The following is a 23,256-nucleotide window of genomic DNA, read 5'->3' on the forward strand; positions in this document are numbered from 1 at the left end:
TAAAATAGTATTCGATATTCTGAGCTTGATCTTTTTGCAGCCATAGGGATTCATGACTCCCCTTTCATAGCTTGGGACTCTAAACCTGTTTCCTCAAAGGACATTTAGTGCAAGGAAACTCTCGAGGTGGTCACAGATTGTCAGCTTCACTCTACATCTCTGAAGAATGAACGACAGGATGGCGTATGACAGCAAAACTACATTTCCCATGAATCCTTGAGCTCTCAGGTTGTTTGGAGACGGTAGCAGATTTTGGCAGATTTGACTTGCTGAAATGTAACAAACGTTGTGTCATGTAACGCATCTGATATTTAGTTTCTAATGTTTCAAATTATTATAACTCATGCACCTCCATACACAGTGTATTCAACTTGGTTGCCACGTTACATTACCTAAAACTCACGCCTTCTACATGCACTGCTTATACTCTTTTCCATTATATCACTTATACCATTTAAAATAATAGCATTACAATAACACTTATGACATCACAAATCAAATCTTTTGTGAGAACACAGTCCATGGTAGAGTGGAGTCTTATAGTTAAAAATTAAAGCTTAGAAATGTAAACGTTTGTGTACTTTAACTTTTGTTTGTAGTTAAATAATAAGTAAAGTTATGTAAAGGTGGCGCGTAAATTATACGTTTAAGGTATAAATAAAGCTGAAAGAATATCCAATGTTTTTGTATTTTAAGTTTGGCTGTATGGAAAAAATACATAAAGGTTTAACCTTTGGTTGTTTCATTTAAGAAATATATATATGGGATGCATCTATGGCGTTTGACTCTATAGAATAGCCATAGCTATTCGAGGGTCTAAAGAGGTTTTGTTTTGGTCCTAAGTTTCTGGGGTGCAACTGCTCTATACAGGGTCAAGTACCAGTTTACAACTATACGTCCCGTGCCTTTACGCTGAGAATAGGTACTCACCAGCGCTGTCCGCTATCGCCACTGATATTTTCCCTCGAGCTGGAGCCACTCGCGGCGTGGATACGGCGAGATGTAATGGTGCATGGGCTGAAATGGACAATGGAGCATGAGGATAGAATATCATTATACGCAGATGATATGCTGCTCTTATCTTGCCTCCCCCTATAAATCCATCCATGCTGTCCTAAACATTTTCATGAATTTTGGAAAATATTCAGGCTATGCAATTAACTGGAGCAAATCTATATTGTTTGTGCTTCGGGGGCATCTCAAATGACATCACTGATGACATCATCCACGTGATCATCTGATGCACCTTCTCACACCCTAAAATTCAGACTACCATTCTCGAAACCATAGACACACTAATACTAGTACAGCTACAATATTCTGGGCACTATGCATGCAGAACTCTAATCAGCTATGTAGCATTGATACAGTCTTTTAAATAAACAGTACCTGTGCAGTCTAGGAATTCATCTGTCTGTCCCATGCACTTGTTCATTCACCCATCCAGCACTATGTACATATTCTATCACTCTGCCAATACCTAAGTACTTGTACATTTAGCATGCACTTGCTTTGCAGCACTCAAATTACTCCAGTTATTAGTCATATACTTAAGGAATGGCCTAGCTACTAACCCAAGTACAGGTACAATGTTTTGTACACTATGCATGCAGATCTCTAACAAGCTACATACTAATAATATGCTCTTCTAAATACCCAGTTAATACCTATGCAGTGTTGGAATCCTTCTGTCTGTGCCATGTATTTCTCTAATCACCCATTCAGCACTATCTACATATCCTATCACTCCGCCAATACCTAAGCACTTATAAAAGCACTTATAAATTGAACATGTACTCTCTTTGCAGCACTGAAATTATTCTAGTTACTAGTCATGTACCTAAGGAATGGCCTAGCCAGAAAACCTAGTACAGCTACAATATTCTGTGCACTATGCATGCAGAGCTCTAATCAGCTACATAGCAGTCTTTTAAAATACTCAGTTAGTACCTATACGGTCTAGGAATCCTGTCTGTCCCATGCAGTTCTCCATTCATCCATCCAGCACTATCTACATATCCTATCACTCCGCAATACCTAAGAAATTATAAATTCAACATGTACTCTCTTTGCAGCACTGAAATTATTCTAGTTACTAGTCATGTACCTAAGGAATGGCCTAGCCAGTAAAACTAGTACAGCTGCAATATTCTGTGCACTATGCATGCAGACCTCTAATCAGCTACATAGCATTGATACAGTATTTTAAATACTCAGTACCTATGCAGTCTATGAATCCTTCTGTCTGTCCCATGCACTGCTCCATTCAACCATCCAGCACAATCTACGTATCCTATCACTCTGCCAATACCTAAGCTCTAATAAATTTAGCATGCACTCTCTTTGCAGCACTAAAATTACTTCACTTATTAGACAAATACTTAAGGAATGGCCTAGCCACTAACACAAGTACAGCTATAATATTTTGTGCACTATCCAAGCAGACCTCTAACTAGCTTCATACTATTGATACACTCATCTAAATACCCAGTTAGTACTCATGCAGTGTAGGAATTGTCCAGTATGTCCCATGCACTTCTTTAATCAGTTATCTACCACTATCTACTTATCCTATCACTCCACCAATACGTAAGCACTTATAAATTAAGTGTTCACTCTGTTTGCAGCACTGTCATCATTCCAGTTATTAGTGGTATTCCTAAAAAATGACCTAGGCACCAGCACAAGTACACATAAAATATTCTGTGCATAATCCTTACAAATCTCTAAGCAGATACATACTATTGGTTCACTCCATTAAATACTGAAGTAGTACCCATGCAGCGTAGGATACCTCCTGTCAGTCTCATGCAATTCCTCAATCACCCATCCAGCACTATGTTCTTATTGTATCGGTCTGCCAATACCGAAGCACTTATGGGGCAGATTTACAAGCACCCTGTGCCACCAGTACGTCACTTTTTGTAACGTAGTGAGGGCGCCAGGCACTCCTTCATATCTACAAGGAGAGGAAAAGCACCCTGCGTGGTTTTTCCTCTCCTTGTAAATACGACCCATTCATATACAGAACTTTGCGTTGAAGGGGCGTTCCATAGGTGTTGCTGTGGGTGTTCCCACGCAACACCCATAGAACAAGACACATCTCCAGATTTATGAGAAATCCTAAATCTAGAGATGTGTGTGAATGCTGCGCCATCCTAAAGTTGGTGTAGCAAGGCGCAACAAGGAGAATTGTTTTCATTTCTCCTCATTTTATCCTCTTTCAATGCATGCTGCATTCCACAGCATATATTGAAAGAGGAAAATGCCTTTACTGATTGTTTTTGTGCAGGAAGGTGCCCCTCCCTGCACAAAAACAATCTCAGCACGACACAGACATCCTTGCACCATGGTGCAAGGGAGCCTGTGTCACCGCATGGCTGCAGTTTGTTCAGCAGTGCAGAGGGAAGCACAGAGTTGCAACATATTCATGTACATATGTCACATCCCTGTGCTTCGGAAGTGACAGTGGAGTGCAGCTAAAGAGCTTGCAGTGTCACGCTGCAGTTCTTCCTCATAAATCTTCACCTATAAATTCACCATACACTACTAATGCATTCTTTCAGTCAATCATGCTGTATACATATATTCAACCAAACTTTCACACATTACCTTGCAATTATAGTTCTTTCTTTAAACAGATATGGTAGTTTTGATAAGAACTTTTTTTCTTTTGTATTTTTTTATTTTTTGAAAAATTTTGTATTTTTTGGGGTGTTTTTTCAAAACATAAACAAAAAAGAACAGATAAAGCAGGAAACTTTTGGAATTACATATCATTAAAACAAAAAAAAATAACAACAATGGTTGCATTGCGCAGCACAAACTGCATCCACCGACTGCTCACCAAAGCATATAAGTTTCTTACACTTCACGCAGTTTTGCTCAAGAAAGTTGAATTCAGGCCGCAAGTCAATTGCAGGTGTTCCTGAAGACGCTCCAGACGTACTTGCCACAGCAGGTGAGGGGTTCAAAGCAGCTCGCCTCATTAAATCCCGAGCAAGACTGAGAGGATGTGTGGTCCGGAGATGCTTGTACATAGAAGCAGTGCCGCAAGAGTATTTTTTTTTTACTGCCTCTTGACAGGACTCGGTCACAAATTTTGCACGTCTCCTTTCTCGCATTTACTTTCTTCTCTCCAGGTGGAAAAGTGAAGAATTTCCACATGACAGATTCCGACCTCTGTGGACGTGGTGCCTCCTGCAAGAATTCTTCTTCAAAAGATACTTCCTCCTGCTGCTGCTGTCCAGATGCCATTTTGAAACACAAAAAAACAAGCAAAAAGGGTTCTTGTAGGAAAAGAGATGTCTCTCTAAAGATGCTCCAACAAGAATATTTAAAATGGGTGGAGTCCTTCAATAGTTACAGTGAGAAATGTTGTGAACCAATGAAATCTTTTTTTTTAGGTCATATGCGCTCACGAAGAACGCACCCGACGCGACTTCGCAAAAATATATTTAAAAATAATATACGTTTATTATAAGTACAAATATATTATTTTTATGAATATCTTAGATAATCTCTTGCCCTCAGATATATATATAAAAGACACATACATGTAATTTTAGAACATAAAAAGAATTTGCAGGAGTCACGCACCCAGCACGCCCCAGCACGTTTATGACGTCACGTGGGACCGGCTACCGCGCAAGCATCGCTTACCATAATGGGCATTTGTCGCCAATGCGCGGACTGGTCGCATACCAATCGCGCATATCACGTAATATTAAATGTATATGATGTAACTGAAAAACACGCAGCCGTTGCACACCTTACGTGGATCCTTCACAACTTTTCTAAAATGGCAGCTAGAATCCGCGCATCCACCATAATGTATACGCTTTGGGTGTGCGACTCCGAAAAAAATTGGAAAAAATAGAAAAAATAAAATAATATAAATATATTTAAAAAAAATTAAACAGTATTTCAGTTTGAATAAAAAAAAATTGTTGCAATTTTCAGACAAATATTCAATGTTATTAAATGAATAGAATATTTATAAATAAACAGTTAAAAAACTACTATTACACTTTGAAATTCACTGAAAAAAACATAGGTTTCGGAGACGTTATAGTTAGAAATTAGCATTTAAAAAAGCCTTGAAATACACTGAAAAAAAACATATAAGTTAGCATTTACAAAAACCTTGGACATCACTGATGACATCTCAAATTACTGATTGCCCCCTCCAATTTTTTTTTTATAAAAAACAAATAGGGCCAGGCCCTGGGGGATGGGGTCCCCAGGGCCAATAAAATAAAATAAAATAGGAAAGGAATGGTGGCCAACTAGCCCACCAGGAACCTCCAGTATGCAACAGGGAGCTGCGTTGCAGAAAGGTGTTCAGAGGTCATGCCCCTTTTTAAACCTCTCTGCAACTCAGTTCTGTGGCGCCTAATGGAGGCACCTGGTGGGCTAGTTGGACCCCAGGGACCCTCAGGATTCAAGGGGACTTGAATCCCCTAACTTAAAATGCGTCACGGGGCACGTTTGCACAGTGGTGATGGGAGGGGGAGGGGCCTGAGGTAAGTTTTAAGTTGGGGAATTAATTCCTCTTCAATCCTGAGGGTCCCTGGGGGCCAACTAGCCCATCAGGTACCCTTCGGTAAGCGCCACAGAGCTGCATTGCAGAGTGGTGTAAAAAGGGGGGTGGGACCTCTCTGCAACACAGCTCCCTGGTGCATACTGGAGGTACCTGGTGGGCTAGTTGGCCCGCAGGGACCCTCAGGATTGAAGAGGAATTAATTCCCCATTCAAAACATGCCACAGGGTGTGTTTGCACACATGTCACCACAGGCCCGCCCTCTTCCTTCAGCACTGTGCAAACGCGCCCCCTGTTGAAGAATTAAGTTCCCTGGGGGCAACTAGGCCACCAGGTACTTCCAGTAAGCGCCACAGTCCTGGGTTGCAGAGAGGTGGTCCAGGCCACGCCCATTTCATGAGTGATTTAGCAATCTGGAAGATTTCCCTCGGGGAGTTGGCTGCCGTGCTTATCTTGCACTCATAGAATGTGGAATGCGCCGTTTTTATTTCTGCCTTATACATTCTAATCGCTTCTCTGTAAGCGATTCTGCTTTCGGCCCCTGACGCCTGCCTCCAGCCCCTCTCTAACTTCCTACACCTTTGTTTCAGTTCCCTTTGTTATAGTTAACAGGACATTTCATGCGTACAAAACCATTGAAATTCCTCTGTTATAGTTAGTTCTACTAACTATAACTCACGCACCCGCAATCCACTGCTGATGATGTCACATATTACATCATTCATGACTTGGTCAGTGATATCACTGATGACATCACTGATGACATCTCAAATGACATCTCTGATGACATCACTGATGACATCATCCAGTGAATGTGGGTTGGTTCAATATTTAAATATATATTATATATATATAGCAATCTGTATTGAAGACTGAATGGATGTATAAGTGTCTGGATGGAGGATTTAGTAGCACTGTCATTGACTGTCTAAGTGACTAATTTAAAATGTCTCACTAAATATATGGGATAGTGACTAAACTGTGTGAATATATGTTTCACTGTATCTCTTGTTGTGTAAACTACTACATAAGTTGGTTAGTAGCTATGTAAAGTCTATATTAGTATTAATTAATTAAGTGAGTATTTGTATAGGATAGTGAATGTGTGTGGTTGGATGGGAGGTGTGTGACTGTCCAAAGATGTATAAATCGTTGACTAAGTGGGTATATGAGTTAAGACTGTATGTGGAAACAGTTGTTTGGATGAGTGAATCTCTTTATGGGTGCGGTGATGACTAAATATATTTCTCATTGATACCTGTCCAACAAAGTAGAAATATAAAAGGCAGTGTATGTGACAGTTGTTGTTTATAAATAAGTATACTTAACACTCAGTGATTGTATGAGTGACTGTATCGAAAACTGTGTACTTCTAATAGTGATTTTATAACACACTAAGTATGAGTTACTATCTATAAGAATAAATGAAGTGGTGTTTGTATACGTGTGTAGTTTAGTAAATGTAGGTATGATCAATTGTTTGCATAAGTGAGTAGGATGACTGCCTAAGTGAATAGGATGTGTGCTGGTGTGTAATGTCGATGTAGGTGTATAAGTAAATTTAATAATGTTCTATTGATCTTTGTTAGCATGTATGAGTGAATCTTTAGGTCAGTGTTTAGATGTGTGTGTAGATGTAGGAATCACTGAGTGGGTTTTTAGAAACTTGTATTGGTGTGTCAATGTTTTCAAATATGGTACTCCATATTTTAGAATGCTGATTGATTTTAGAATGACAACGCTGATACAGCCATGGGGCAAGCGTTCCTACGTAATCTCTTTAAATAAGGTGAGCCTCTGTTGCTTCCCTCCTCCTATATGCAAGGTGCTGTTTTTTCTATGCTATATTTGTGTTTATCGTACTATGTTTTAAGATTATATATATATATATATATATATAGTTTACCTTGCATCATTTTGGTATCACTACTAACTACTCTTATTCAAGCATTTAAATCTATGAAAGACACCCCAATACTGGAAAAGAACAAAAGTTACTTACATGTAAACTGTGGTTCTCCAGTAATGGTGTCTTTCATAGATTCATATGCGACCCACCCTCCTCCCCTCAGAGGCTTTCCTCTCCTATTGACTCTGTAACCCTTGTGCTATGGAAATCTGAGGGCTTGAGCCTCGAAGGAGAAGATTCTAGAGGGTGCTAACTCTTGATTGGCTGGAGTTTGGACTACTTACCATGATCTGGATAGGTTAATAAAGTGACAAGTCCTTCTATCCATTAAGCTCTATTTTTCAATGCTACTCTATGTTAGGTTAGGTTATTGCTATATTGCTATATACCTATGTTATGTACCGTGGGACTCCGACTTCGACGACGGGAAATATTCATGCATGTGAATCTATGAAAGACTCCAATACTGGAGAACCACAGTTTACAGGTAAGTACATTTTGTTCTTACTGTCTATCATGATTGGTAGCATTCATACCATCCCACTGTGTCAGATTAAGCTATGCACTTTTTGTTAATTTTTGCACCTTTTGTTAATTTTCACACTTTGTGGGGCATATGAGCAACAATTTGCGTAAAATCGCCTCCTGTTGCTGGATTTTACCCAGAGATAACGCAGTATTACCAACGTTTATCTCCACAGCGATAAAAAATCCAGCAATAGCGGTGAATCCCATCAATAACGTGAGATTTCCAGCGATAAAACTCCTATCGCTAAGGAAAATCTCGCTAATAGTCAGGTCGGGACTTAGCCATAGAATCCACCTCCCATTGACTATAATGGCTAAGTCAGGTTTTTACCAGGTGTTAAATCCTGGCACTAAATGCGGTTAGCGTGCGTTTATTTATCGCATTGCGGGTATTGCTCATAGGCGATAGCTGTGTTAGCGACTGCTTTCAGTCGCTACCTGTTTGGGTATGCCCACTTTGCATGTCAATAGCGATAAATATCGCTGACATGCAAAGAGGGCCCCAAACCGGTCTCTATCACCTGGAAGCTGTCGCTAACTGCTGTTAGCGACAGCTTGGTAAGAGGCGATAAAAAAAGAAATCGCCACTTTATCTGCAAAAAGTGCCGCTAAAGCGGCGATAACGCCCTTGCTGATATGCCCACTGTTCTTTTGCAGGTTTGTTTTTAAATTAGTGTGCTTCAACAATGAAATTACAGCTGAGATCATGAAGAAGCTACAGTGATAATAAATGTCTTACACTGCTAAACATGTGTTTTGTTTGTTTTCTCTGTTGCAGCATAGTGACTGTATTGCGGGGGCATTAGCATGCAGGAAGATCTTGAGAGTTCTCTCCAAGGAGGAAAAGGAAATAGCCAATGTAAAATCAATGACACCCTTGGCAGATCTGTTTGAAGAACGGGCATCAGGTTATGAAAGTTTTGTTTTCTTCTTATGCATGAATTAAATGATAGAAATTCTAATCAGAAAATGGACATCATGCTCACTTGTTCTGCCCATACTAATGTGCAATGTAATGCAATTAATCCTAAATGGAATCCTGCTCAGGGTTCATTCACTTTTTATGAATCCTTTTTACATATCCCTATTTATCTTTCGGTATACGTCTGAGAGACATTTCCCCACGCATGCTGCTCCTTTGATAGGAGACATTTTAATGCATACTATGAAAGTCAAATTTCCTTTTTTCATGTTGACTTGTTGCTTCTCTCTTATGTATTTGTTTTATCTGTTTAATCAGGGTGTTTTGCTCTTTTCTTTTCTCTGCCACTAATACCTGGCCCCTTGCTCTCCTTCTCTGACTGTGGTCCAGGAGTTAGCACTAATTCCTCTCTCTCCTTCTTTGCCTGTAATTCCATTGTTATCCTTGAGCCTTCTCTTTTTATCTCTGTCGCTAATCTGTGGTTCCTCTCTCCTCATCTGTCTCTTAGCCTATGGTCAGATTATCATCTCTCCCTTTGGCTCATCTCAAATTCTGGAGTCATCTTTCACCCCTCTCTCCTCCGCTGCCTGTAATCTATCTGTCTTATTTGAGTCCTCTCTGGTGTTCTCAAACTGTCATATAGGTATCGCCTTTGATTGTTACTCTCCTTTTCTGTCTGTGATTCAGTTGCTTAAGTGAATTGTGCTCTATCCCTGTGATCAAAGTGGAATACATCCACATCGTTTATTGCACCTAACCTGGTATCAACTGTGATCTCTTCCTCATCTTCCTTGACTGTGAATTAGCTGACATATTTAATTGTTCTCTCTCTTTCTCTGCCTGGCCTTACATTTTCATATTTTTTCTCTCTTTATTCTTCCCTGTCTCTAATCATGGTGTTATCTGCAAACTCTCTAATTTCCTCTTGTGATGGGGGTGTTATTTTTGATCCCCATCTCTCCTTTTCTATCTTTAATCCTCCTTTTCATCCCTCCCTGCTAAGCAGGGTGTATTCTTCAAGTCCCTCTCTCCTCCTCTGCTTTTTATCTGGATGTCATCTTTGAACCTCTCTTGCCTTCTCTACTTGTGATCCAAGTGTTACATTTGATTCCTTCAGATATTCATAAAAGGTTTACTACCTCCACCCATGTGTGATGTATTTATTTATGCAGTTTTCATATAGCGTTAATAAGACCCTTGAGGGTATTAGAACGTTTTGCAAATATTCATGAAATAGGAAATAAGTAAAGCAAACATCAACCATATCAAAAACTGTACCGGATGTAGCAGCTCCCAAATTGTAGCAAGAGACCAGCTCAAGATCCAACCCAACAGATCAACAAAGCAAGATCATAACAAGCGAGTGATAAATATTATTATAAATACATCACCATAACGGTCCAGGAGCGTATAATTTGTGAGTTCCAGATCAGAAATTTGTTTATCAATAACACTTTAGTTGCCTTTTTAAATGATGCAGTTGAGGGGTTCAGTCTAACTTCAGAGGGCATGGCATTTCAAATTCTCGGAGGAAAACCTGAGAAGGCACGGTTGTACGTTTTCTTTTTAAAGAATTCTATAGGATCTGCAGCTGCCCGATAACTCCAGGTTTTGCACAAGGTACCTCAGGGTGTTGAAGTGTAGCCCTTTTTGAGTCTTGCAAGCAATTTTTACCTGTATCTTTGCCTCATATGGGATCCAGTTTTGTGATTTTAGATTGAGTGATGTGCTTGTTTATTTAAGATCCTGGGATGAACCTTACAGCAGACCTAAGAGAGGCCCTTAGTGGAACCAACTTAGATCTAGGTAGGCTGCAGAGGTTTGCACTTCCATAATCCAATCTGGAAATCACTAGGGCTTGAACAGCTGACTTAAATTTGTTAAAGAAGAGAAAACTTTTTATTTTTCTTAGCATGTTCATTTGGAACTTTGCTCCTTTGGTGGCTGTACAGATGTGCTCCTGCATGTTCAAGTTCTTCTCTGGCATTATTCCCAGTGATCTTGTGGGGCCTATACCATGAGGTAAGCAGGTAAAAGCTGTCAGTTTTATCCATTTTTCTATGTGCAGTTACTATTTGGGTGGGGCGAGTATGAGAACTTCTGTTTTGAGGGCATTTAGTTTGAGGTGGTTACAGGCCAGCCAGTTTTCTTTTCTTGTAGAATTATTTTGAAAGACCTGATATCTTCAAGGGAATGGATTTTCAGGTACAGTTGGATGTCATCGGCGTACATGTGATGGTGGATGATAGTTAATTTTAGAATTCCCGTAAGAGGCTACATGAACATGATAATGAAAGTGGGCGAAAGCGTGAACCCTTTAGGGACCCCTAATAGTACAGGTGTCGAATTGGATAAGGACAGATTAACCTTGAATCTTTGAGTTCTGCTTTGGAGAAATGAGGCAAACCAGTTTAGGACACATCCAGATAGCCCCATCATATGTTCTAGTAGATCTTGGAGGTTGTCATGGTTGACAATATCGAAAGCTGACGCGGGGTCAAGAGGATTAGAAGGCAAGATTCATTCTGATCCAGCATTATTAGCACCAACTATGTATGTTAGCACCGATTCAGTACTCTGTCCCTGACCGAAACCAGATCTGAATTGGTCTAAAGGGTAGCATTGTTCTATGTGGTTACATAGTTGGACATGGACACATTTTTAAGGAGCTTTGCAAGAATCGGAATGTTGGAGATTGTGCAGAAATTGTTCTGGTCCATGTGATCCGCTGTAGGTTTTTTCAAAATAGGGTTTACCTGCCCAGACTTTAGGCAGTTTGGTATAGTGCCTTGAAATAGAGAAGTGTTTTCTATCTTGGTCGAGAGTGGGAGTATAGACGTTTTAATGTCATTTAAGAAATGTAATGGCAGAGAGCTCGAATGTTTCAGAGCTGTTAGAATTTAGAAAAGGAGCTTTCATCAAAGGATTGGAATAAGTTCCACAAAGTATTCTTTTTGGGGGACTGTCATGGTAGAAATGGGGGCTCAGAGATCATGGGACGTGGAGCTGATATACGTTATGATCAGAAGGTGCTCCATTGCTAACCATAAATCACTTTCCATCATTTTTGTCCCAAGAAGAAGGAGACAAGTTTAGTTTGATGGTTTAGTTTAGTTTAGTTTAGTTTATTTGTTTAGCACAGTTAATTAAAACCATTGCTGTGAAATATCCATATGAGCACAATTATCACATCAAGAAACAAAACTGAAGAAATACACTGTCGTTTTTAAAAAATCTATACATTTAAAAACAATTTTAAAACTACCAGTGTTAAGTTACTATTGAAGTCCAAAAATGAAAAGATTTGAACAAGAGGTGCTAGACAAGGGGACGAAAAAAGTCAGTAATACGTTTTTTGGGGGGGGGGGGCAGGAAGCGTAGGAGCTGAGGAGGGTGAAAAGAAATTTACCAAGAGTCTCACAAACTTTTCAACCCTGGCAAGTGCTTGAATGTCTGTGGAGGTAAAACACAGAGCCGTCGCCTCCCAGCATGACCTAGTGCCCCATTTTAAAAATAAAGGTTTTAATAAATGCCTTCTGGGGCCATCCATAGCGGGGCAACAACACAGTAGGTGCGGCCATGATTCTTTATGGTATGAGCACAGTCTGCAGCCCCCCCTCCTTTGAAGGAGCCCATCTGTAGGAGGCCGTAGAGCACAGGCCTAGAAGGCGCATAGACAATATGTTCTTCCGTGCCACTGCGTTCAGGTTTTCCAGTAGATAGAATTGCGGTACCCCAGGCTGGTATGAGACATTCAAGGGAAGCAAGACAGTTGGTGTGTTTAAAGCCTGAAGGTCCATCCGATGGGAAATTAGTTTTGCCTGCTTATTGATGACTTTTATTCCACCAGCATGGTTCATGTGTTTTATGGCTGTGGGTGGTTACAGTCACTTAAGGAGAGTATTGATGCCTTCTGGAAGAAGCTGTTTGGATTTGATATGCTTATCAGTCCAGCTTTGGTGCTTTCGGCTTTGATAAAGCCATGCTGGGTCAGCTGTACTTTGTGTTTATTTCCATGGCAATTGCATGTCTTTTAACAGCAACAGCATGGAAAAGTTAACACTTGTTAAATATGTATAATTTGGAGAAGGCTCTGTATAATTGTATGGGGAGGGGGCAAGAAGGCAGGGAAGAAGAATCTAGTCTCCCTTGTTAGACTGGATTGTAGATAATCTGGGCCTCAGTGACTGACTAGGGTTTGATCCAGTCACTATGGGGAAGTAATGGTTTATATGATCCTTGAATCTTAAGGTATTAACATCAACCAGGGCTATGCTGGTATGGATTGATTTTAATGAATATGTTAGCTATCTGATTATAGATTGTTGATCTGATTGGAGTTGAAGAGGGTTGATGATGATTCTCTAGTCTTCTTTTTTTCTTTCCTTCTGTCTTTGTCCTTGTCTGAAGATTAATTATATCTAGGGCTCCCAGTTTTCCGTTTCTAATTATTTTTACAGATAAATAAAGACAGAAAACTATTTATTTTTCTGTCCCTATTTATTTTTAAATACAGTACAGAAAATAGGTCTTCTTTGGAAGCTTATTTTCTACTGTCAATCATGAGTGCCAGGTCAGTAGGTGTACAGGTTGAGAGGTAGGAGAAATGAAAAAAGACAATAGGTTTCCTAATTAAGCCTAATTAAGTGCAGATCTACAGTTCTCCAGTACTGTATCTTTTAAAGATTCACAGGCTTGAATCTACCCCGTCGTCATGGTAACAGTAAAATAGCAGTATAAAAGCTAAAAGGAGAATCTTCCTTGAAAATAAATAGCAGTTAGTTACCAGTTAGCCTCATTAAAGAACATTCAAACTCCAACCAATCACATCACAGACCCTTGAGTATCCTTCCCCTGCAGGGCAAGCATACCCCAGATTTCTTACTGTGCGTAGTTTGTTAGGGAGTCTCCCTGAGCTCTGCCCAGTTAAAGTGTTTCTACATTGAACTGTTCAACTTTCCTCAACCTTCTCTTCAACTGAGGTGCTGCTAGAAAGTGAATCCACCCTTTTATTTCTAAATTTGCTGCAGAATCTCAGAGTCTAAAAAAAGGGTTGTTTAGGCCCTGCAAGACTTGTAGAAAGTCCGGGCTCTTCTCTGAAGATCCTCATAAAGAGGGCTTATACTGCCTTTATCCAGATCACAAACCTAACGAATGCAAGCACTGCAGGACTTTTTCCTCAAAATCCCTCAAGGATCATGAGGGTAGAATTCTCATTTGGCTCCAAAAGAGAAAATCTGTGAGAGATTCTGACTCTGAGAGTAAGGAGAGGCCTCATACCTCCTCTAGAAAAAGGAAGGAAGAAGATCCTTCTTCTGTCCAGACAGATCAAAAAAAGTAAAGATCTCAGAACAAGGAGTCTTCTTTGGAAAATAGGGTGAAAAAGGAGCAGCCTGGCTTGTCTCATGCCCAAAGAAAATCTGGTTTTGCTCTTCCTCCTGCGCCACAAGCTCCCTCACTGAAAATCCGCTCACCAACGGGCTCGTCGACAAGGTATTCTCCACCTATGACCGTCGGAATGAGGACTCCGTCGACGGTTTCTTCAGCAACATCGACAATGTGCATGGTCAAGACGACGACGGCTGACGCGTCAACAAAGACTGAACATGTGATGTCGTTGACTGCTTCTGTAAGAAAGTTTGACAAAGCTCTCGACAGTTTAGTTGGGTGCTGCATCATCGACGCGCATCTACACTTGTCGGCGGATACTTCCATGCCATCGACGCAAACTCTGTTGACGATCCCGTCGAGGACCTTGTCTACGATCCCTTCGACGATCTCATCAACGAAGAAAATGGACTTGCCAGTCTCTAAAACAATTCCTTCATTGGTACAGTTCGTTTTAAAAATGTCTCCTCTGCCTCCTTCTCACCTCCTGGATTTTCAAGAATCAGAGGATGAAGGTCCTTATGGCCGTGCATACAGCCCATCTCAACTGAGGGTAAATTGCCATGAATCAGAGGAAGAAGACCAACCACATGACCCTCCTGCATACTTGGAAGGTGGATATTCCTTTTCGGACAGACGGTCAGGTATGCAGCGCTTGGATACCTTTCAAGGACATTACCCCTATTATAAGCAAGAAGAGGAGGACCGTCCTCAGGAACCCTCCATTAACGTTCCAGTGTCACTGGTCACGGACTTACGTATGGTGCTAAGTGACTACTATAAACGTTTCCCTGAGGCTAATGTAGCTCAGTAGGCAGTTTCTCGACAAGAGGAGCCTGTTGTTATTCCAGATCAAGAAACTCCACCTGCTCTGCCAAAACAAAAGTCCTTACCTCCCCTGCAGCTTCCTGCTTGAGCATCAGACAGTGGTGACCAACAATTGGAAGAATTGGAGATACAAGTGGATACTGATGTCCATGATAAATGGATGTATTATGTGGCACACATAACACCTCCTCCCACGCTGCCAGTGGCTGATTCTCCTCCAGCAGATATCGGTGGCTTCCATGACCTTCTCGAGGCGGTGTCGAAACGCTTTGACCTCCCCATGCCAGTCAAGCAAGCAAAATGCTTCTTGTACGATTTCAAGGCTGCCACTAAGCATTCTGTTAGGGCAATCCCTATTGTCAGCTTCTTATGGCAATAAGGCATTAAGTTAATGAAAAATGCAGCTTCTGTGCCAGCAGTCATTCTAAAATTAGACAAAAAGTACTGGACGGCAGATGACTCTCCTGCGTATCTCATTGGCCATCCAAAGCCTGATTCTGTAATATTGCAGGCTGCTCAAAGGCGATCTAAGAGCCCTGCTTCACCATGTACCAACTTGCCGGACAAGGAAGGGCGTCTGTTGGACAATATTGGGAAGAGATTTTGTGCGCTGGCGGCTACAGCCATCAGAGTCTCAAATGCCATGGCCATCCTTGGGAGGTACGATAGGCAGATGTGGTTGGGCAATTTTCCTTTTCTGGAATTTCTGCCTGAAGACACAAAGAAGGAAGCAAAATATATACTTTCAGAGGGAGAGAGAGCCTCATCAGAAGCCACGATGTGGCGATGGACATTTCTTTCTGATAGATACATCTGCCGTGTGGATTCCTCACCTTGTGAATATCCCCCTTGCGTCAGCAACATTCGGAATTTTTCTTCGAAGCACGTCGGCGTGGACGACGTCACAGGAGCACGGCATCGTGCGCGACTCCGTCTGACGTCACCGACTCCTTATTAGACCCACGTCAGCGTGATGACGTCAGTTCCCTTTTTTTCCGCGTCGTCGACGCTAACGGTTTCTGGGATCTTCTGCGATACTTAGTATCTTCTACTATTATAGTGTTGTTGTTTCATCTTTGATTGTTCCTTCTTCGTCGAGAATGTCGCCGAGGAAGACAGGATTCAAACAATGTGGGTCATGCGCTCGCATGATGTCGATCACCGATCCTCATGGTGATTGTTTATGGTGTCTAGGATCAGACCATGACGTTAAAAACTGTCGATCCAGCTTCAAAATGAATCCTAAGGCTTTGCGTGAACGTGAAGCTAAACTTCTTCTAGCGAAAGTAAAGGGAAGAGAAGCTGAAAGATCATCGAGGTCGACGTCGAGATGCTCGAAGTCGAGACAGAAGTCGCGTTCGAAGTCGAGGTCGAAGTCGGCTTGGAGGTCGAGATCCAGAGGAAGGTCAAGGTCTAGAGAGAGATCGAGGTCCGGATCCAAGTCGGCTTCGGGTCATGCTTCAGGTTCTTCGAGGAAGAAACACAAGAGGAGGAAACCTAGTTCTGGACATCATTCTGGTAAAGATTCTTCGGATTCTAAGAAAAAATCCCGAAGACATCATAAGGACTTCGTTTCTCCTTCTATTTTACAATCTCTTCAAGGTTCCCCGACTCCGGAACAAGAACCTGATCCGGAATCTCATCACTCTTCGGATCATGAGGTTGAAGTAGAAGTTCCTCGAGCTCAGACTCCAGTGGAAGTCCCTGAAAATCTCGAAGGACAGGATGAACCGATACCGGAATGACCTCCTCCGGAACAGCCGATTGGTTCGTATCCTCCTTTTCCTGGTCCGGGACAAGACCCCTCACATTTTCTTAATGCGATGTTTGGGGTCTATAATAGAGCTATGTACCCTACCGGCGCACCAGTTGGTCCCGTGGGTCCATTGTCTTTCAATTTGGGCATTCCTCAATCTTACGCCCCGGCTCCCTTTATGCCGTTTATGCCGGCGCCTTATACACCTTGGCTCGGTACAGCTCCACCGAGGTCATCGACTCCGCATACGGCTTCGCCGACTCCGGATCGACCTCGTGAATCCAATCGAAATACCACGCCGATTCGTGATTCTCATCCTCCTGCTGCTCCAGCTCCTCGCTCGACGTCGGATCCGGCTCCATCGGAGTCGTTACCGGATCCATCGACTTCGATTCGTATAGAATGGTCGCGACGTAGAGCTCAGCGTCTTTTAGAAGAAAAGGAATATGATGATCCTGAAGTCGAGGAAGGTGAGCTTCTGGATCAGGGAGATTGTTTTGAAGACCTTCATAGTGCCAGTGGCCTAGAACTTTCTCCTGAGTGGGGTTTACCATCAGTTTCTGATGCTCCATCAAAGGATGTGGCACCTTACCACATTGTAATTAGGAAAGCTGCAGATCTTCTTAATCTAACCTTACCTACTGTGGAATACAAACCTAATATCCTTACAGAGGTTTTGCATTCTCCCTCATCCATTATTGAGCCTACACTTCCATTTACTGAGGCTTTGACTGAACCAATAATGGAAGTTTGGAAAAGACCTTTAACTGCTCCTGCAGTTTCTAGATCTGTAGCGAGACGTTACAGAGTGGCTCCTGGTGACCCTGAATTCCTCTCTTCACATCCTTCTCCTGAGAGCTTGGTGGTACAGGCCGGTTGTTCCAACAGGTCGGCAGGTTCGTTTCCTCAAGTGCCAGCAGACAAAGACTCACAAAAATTGAACCAATCTGCTAAAAAGATTTTCTCATCAAGTAGCATGGCTTTGAAATCTACTAATGCTACTTGTCTGCTAGGGAGGTATGTACATGCTTTGATGGACTCTGTGAAGCAACTGTCATCTAAGCTTCCTGAGGATGATAGAAAGAACTTTAATCAGGTAGTCTCCGACACTCAAGCTGCTGCCCGCTTAGTCATTCAGAGTGGCATGGATACAGCGGACTCTGTTGCCAGAATTATGGGTTCCACTGTTGCCACCAGAAGAGCTGCGTGGTTAAAATCTTCTGATTTTTCGGCAGACTTTCAATCCACTTTGATGGACTTACCTTTTGATGGGACAGGCCTCTTTGGGAAGAAGGCGGATGTAGCTTTGGAAAGATTCAAAGATAGCCGGGCTACTGCAAGATCTTTGGGTCTCCAGGCAAGAGGTTCTACCACTAAGAAGTTTAGAGGGTTTGGTAGATCCTCCTTTCGTCCCTTCAGACAAGGCCAGCAACAACAGCAGCAGCAACAAAACCTCTCTGTACAAATCTTATAGAGGTAGACAGAAGGGTCGTGGACGTGGACGTCAAGTCTCCTCTTCCTCTACTTCCTCCAATAATACCCAACCCCCACCTACATCAGCAAAGCAGCCCTAGATCCACCATTCTGGATCATGTGGGTCCGGTAGGGGGTCGGCTTACTCATTTTCTACGGGATTGGGAATCGGTTACATCAGATCTTTGGGTTCTCCATCTCGTAGAGAATGGGTATGCACTACCTTTTCAGGAGTTCCCTCCCAATTACCCTCCTTGCCAAGGTTATTGTTCGGAGGACCACCTTCTTCTCCTGCAGGAAGAAGTCCTGGCACTGTTCCGAAAAGGTGCGATAGAGGTGGTTCCAGAGCAGGAAAGGGGTCAGGGGTGCTACTCCCGGTATTTCCTGATACCCAAGAAGGATGGCAGGCTTCGGCCAATCCTGGACCTCAGGATTTTGAAACTCTATCTCAAACAGGAGAAGTTCAAAATGCTCACACTTGCACAGGTTCTTCAAGCGCTGATGGAAGAAGACTGGATGGTGTCGATCGACTTGCAGGATGCGTATTTTCACATCCCCATTCTGAAGTCGCACAGGAAGTATCTCTGTTTTACGGTGGGATCGCAGCACTACCAGTTTGCGGTCCTTCCTTTTGGGCTTACTACTGCGCCTCGAGTTTTCACCAAGGTGATGGCAGTGGTGGCTGCGCATCTCAGAAGATTGGGGATTCCTGTGTTCCCCTATCTAGACGACTGGCTGATCAAGGCGGAGTCGCCGGAGAATATGCTTCATCATCTGCAAGAGACAACTCAGTTGTTGCAAAGGGTGGATTTTTCGATAAATGTACCCAAGTCTCACCTGGTGCCCTCCCAGCGCAACCTGTTCATAGGTGCGGTACTGAACACTACTGTATGTTGTGCATTCCCTCCTCCTCAAAGGATTCGCGACATACAGGAAATGATTCCTTTATTCTACAATGGAGCGGTTGTTCCAGTCCTGAAGGTTCTTCGTCTGCTCGGTCTGATGGCTTCTTGCATTCTGTTGGTCAACCATGCACGCTGGCACATGAGGGCACTCCAGTGGTGCCTCCGCAGGCAGTGGTATCAGCACAACGGAGATCTCAGGGAGTCAGTGAGGATCTCGGGAGAAACTGCAGCGGATCTGTCTTGGTGGAGTGTGGAAGGCAATCTGTCACAAGGAAAGCCTTTTCAACTTCCTCCATCAGTGGCCACAGTGATAACGGATGCATCCACTCTCGGGTGGGGTGCTCATCTGGGGGACCGGGAGGTCAAAGGGCTTTGGTCTCCAGAGGAAAGGTTGCTTCATATCAACCTTCTAGAATTGCGGGCGATACGTTTGGCGCTCAAGGCCTTCCTCCCTTCCCTTCGCGGTCAGTCGGTTCAGGTCCTGACGGACAACACGACCGCGATGTGGTACGTCAACAAGCAGGCAGGAGTAGGGTCGCAGTGTCTCTGCAGAGAGGCTCTGCATCTCTGGTCCTGGGTTCAGTATCACCAGATTTGTCTGATGGCAAATCATCTGGCCGGAGTTCTGAACGTTCGTGCAGACAGTCTCAGTCGGCAGTTTTCTGCCGACCACGAGTGGAGGCTTCACCCGGAGGTGGTTCACGACATCTTTCAGATGTGGGGGACTCCTCGGGTGGACCTGTTCGCCACTCGCGAGAATGCTCACTGCCTGTCATTCTGCAGTCTCCAGTTTCCGATGCAAGTAGCTTTGGGGGACGCGTTTCAGTTGAGTTGGAAAGATCAACTCTTTTACGCGTTTCCTCCCATACCCTTGATTCCTCGGGTTCTGAGGAAGATTCGCCAGGACCGGGCCCAAGTCATATTGGTCGCCCCGGATTGGCCAAGAAGGGTGTGGTACACAGACCTTCTCCACCTCTCCTCTCACCCGCCGCTCCGTCTCCCTCACAGGGCAGACCTTCTCTCTCAGATGGAGGGGCAGGTTCTACACCCCCACCTCCAGACATTACACCTTCATGCCTGGAGATTTACCGGGGCAACTTGAATTCTTTTTCTCTCCCTCACGATGTGGTGGATGTCATTCTTTCTGCAGGCGTGACTCCACTAAGTCCATTTATTCGTATAGGTGGTCTAAATTTGTCTCTTGCTGTAGGGAGAGGGATGTTGACCCTTTAAAGGCTCATTTGTCTGACATTTTGCAGTTTGCTCTTTCTTTGGCGCAGTAAGGATTTGCCGTTGCCACGGTCAAGGAGTATCTTTCGGCTTTGTCAGCATTTCTCTGTTTGCCGGATCAGCCTTCTCTTTTTAAGTCTCCTGTGGTTTTAAGATTTTTGAAGGGACTCACTAATAGATTCCCTCCTACTCCTTTTGTTGTTCCTAATTGGGATTTAAATCTTGTGCTGACCTATTTGATGGGTTCTCCCTTCGAGCCCTTGCACAAGTGTCCCATGAGACTTCTTTCTTTTAAGACGGTCTTCTTGGTTGCAATCACCTCGGCAAGGAGGGTGAGTGAGCTTCAGGCTCTTAGTTCTAAGCCCCCATTCCTGACCATTCATGCTGAAAGACTGGTTCTTAGGACCAGGGCTGCTTTTCTGCCTAAGGTGGTAACTCCCTTCCATCTAGGACAGTCCATTACCCTTCCTACCTTCTATCCTCCCCCTCACCCGCCTAAGGAGGAAGAGAGACTACACCGTCTGGACCCTAAGAGGGCGGTGTCTTTTTATCTGGACAGAACTAAAGACTTCCGGATGGATGACCAGCTGTTTATTGGTTTTGCTGGCTGTAAGAAGGGCAGAGCAGTGCACAAGCGCACACTTTCCAGGTGGATAATCCTGTGCATCAAGATTTGCTACTCCTTGGTGGGTAAGGACCCTCCTGAGGGTATTAGAGCACATTCAACTAGAGCAAAGTCTGCAACATCTGCTTTGTCTAGGGGTGTTCCTGTTGAGGACATTTGCAGAGCCGCGACTTGGGCCTCCCTCCACACTTTCCCGAAGCACTACTGCTTGGATACCGAGGTGATGAGGGATGGCCACTTCGCGCGCTCTGTTCTCCAAGATTTCCTGGTATAGCAGAGTGGACACCCTCCTCCGGGAGTAGGGACTGCTGTGGGACACTATTCACAAGGTGAGGAATCCACACGGCAGATGTATCTATCAGAAGAACAAGTTACTTACCTTCGGTAACACTTTTTCTGGTAGATACAATATCTGCCCGTGGATTCCTCACATGCCCACCCGCCTCCACGTTGTCCACTCTGCTATACCTGGTTTTTATGTGTGTATATTTTCTGCTATTTTGCTAATTTTGCTGCGCACTTTGTGTGTGATTTTGATTTGTATGTACTGTGTACATTGTATATTTGCATAGTTGCTGTCTTTAGTCCGTCCGGGTGCCTCGAAGGCACGTAAAAAAGGGTGGAACTGACGTCATCACGCCGACGTGGGTCTAATAAGGAGTCGGTGACGTCAGACGGAGTCGCGCGCGATGCCGTGCTCCTGTGACGTCATCCACGCCGGCGTGCTACGAAGAAAAATTCCGAATGTTGCTGACGCAAGGGGGATATTCACAAGGTGAGGAATCCACAGGCAGATATTGTATCTACCAGAAAAAGCGTTACCGAAGGTAAGTAACTTGTTCATTACTGCCTTTAGGCTGATATCAGGCACTGCAGTGTTTGATTAACATGTGGATGAGGCACTTCAGGCTATCAAATCTGACACAGATACAGCAAAATCTTTAGCCAAGCTGCAACAGAAGAGGTTCTCCTCTTTTCGAGGAAGGGGCCAATTTATATCTCAGCCCCAGCTCCAGCAGCATTTTCAGCCCTACTACCAACAAAGTTTCCAACCTCAATATTCTGCTCAGTCCTTTTGTCAGACACCTGCACCGAACTGCGCAAGGGCTCCAGCATGAAGATTTCCCGCAATCTGAGGGAATTCCCATGATGCAGGCTGAAGGCAATAAGAAGTATCAAGCACCCGTCACCTCAGTCCCCCTACATTTTGCTCGAAACTGCTCCAAATTCTTTGTTTAATGGAACTCCATTTCATCAGACATATGGGGGTTTGATGTTTTCAACCATGGTCACACCCATTGATCCCTCACTGTCGATTGCAGTTGAGACCTCTTCAGGAGCAACTCGACGCCCAATGGATCCAAGCCTGCGGCTCCTTCCATGACACTGTGTCAATCATGCCTCAGATGATCAGGGCAATGTCTTGGTGGACATTAAGAAGAATCTCTTACAAGATCTATCCTTCCTTCCACCAAAGCCTTTGATGATAATGACAATGTGCGCTTCCATGGAGGGATGGGGAGCTCACCTCCAGGAACTTCAGATCCAAGGGAGGTGGTTGAAAAAGGAGTCTTTATGCCACATCAACCTGTTGGAGCTGAAGGCAGTTTTTAAAGGGCTCCATTCCTTCCAACCAAGGATAAAGGGTTCGCTGATTCTCATCTGCATGGACAACACAACCACCATGTTCTATCTGCAGAAACAAGGAGGGACGAGATCTTCAGCTCTCTCGTCTGGCAGAGCTAATTTGGAATTGGCTGATTCACCACATTATTTCCCTACAAGTCCAGCACGTTCAAGGGGTGTTAAACGAGTGTGCCGATTTGCTCAGCAGAGATACGAAGCAGTGGCAGCTGGTGACATTTGAAAGTGGTGTGGCATAAAACAAATGTTGTAGTTCACTGCGGCGAGCGAGCGTAGCAAGCAAGCCTGAACCACCTATGGAGGGTTCAGGGGGTTCCCCCGGCAAAATTTCCAAAAAAGAGTGGACAAATGGTACATTTTCAAGAAAATTTGCGAAAGCAGGAAGGTGTCAACCCCTCTGAGGTCTGATAACAAGGCACCAGAGCCAGACAGCAGGCAAAGCACTGCAAGCTCAACAAACAGTACATGTCCTTGACCAAACCAACTTAAACCGGCAGCTCGAACAT

General features: G+C 43.5%; 1 protein-coding gene across 4 annotated transcripts in view; it reads left to right on the top strand.

The window, feature by feature from the left end:
• Positions 1-23,256, top strand: part of LOC144773619 (transient receptor potential cation channel subfamily M member 2-like) — a 1,811,195-nt gene that overhangs the window by 755,696 nt on the left and 1,032,243 nt on the right. For all 4 annotated transcript variants that reach the window (XR_013600034.1, XM_078658765.1, XM_078658766.1 and 1 more), the window contains one exon: positions 8,758-8,887. Coding sequence is in view for 3 of the 4 variants with exons in the window: in XM_078658765.1 (XP_078514891.1) it covers positions 8,758-8,887 (130 nt within the window). In the remaining variant the exon portion in view is untranslated. The remainder of the gene's footprint in view (positions 1-8,757; positions 8,888-23,256) is intronic.

The sequence above is a fragment of the Lissotriton helveticus genome, chromosome 8, assembly GCF_964261635.1.
Source record: "Lissotriton helveticus chromosome 8, aLisHel1.1, whole genome shotgun sequence".
Classification (NCBI taxonomy): Eukaryota; Metazoa; Chordata; class Amphibia; order Caudata; family Salamandridae; genus Lissotriton; species Lissotriton helveticus.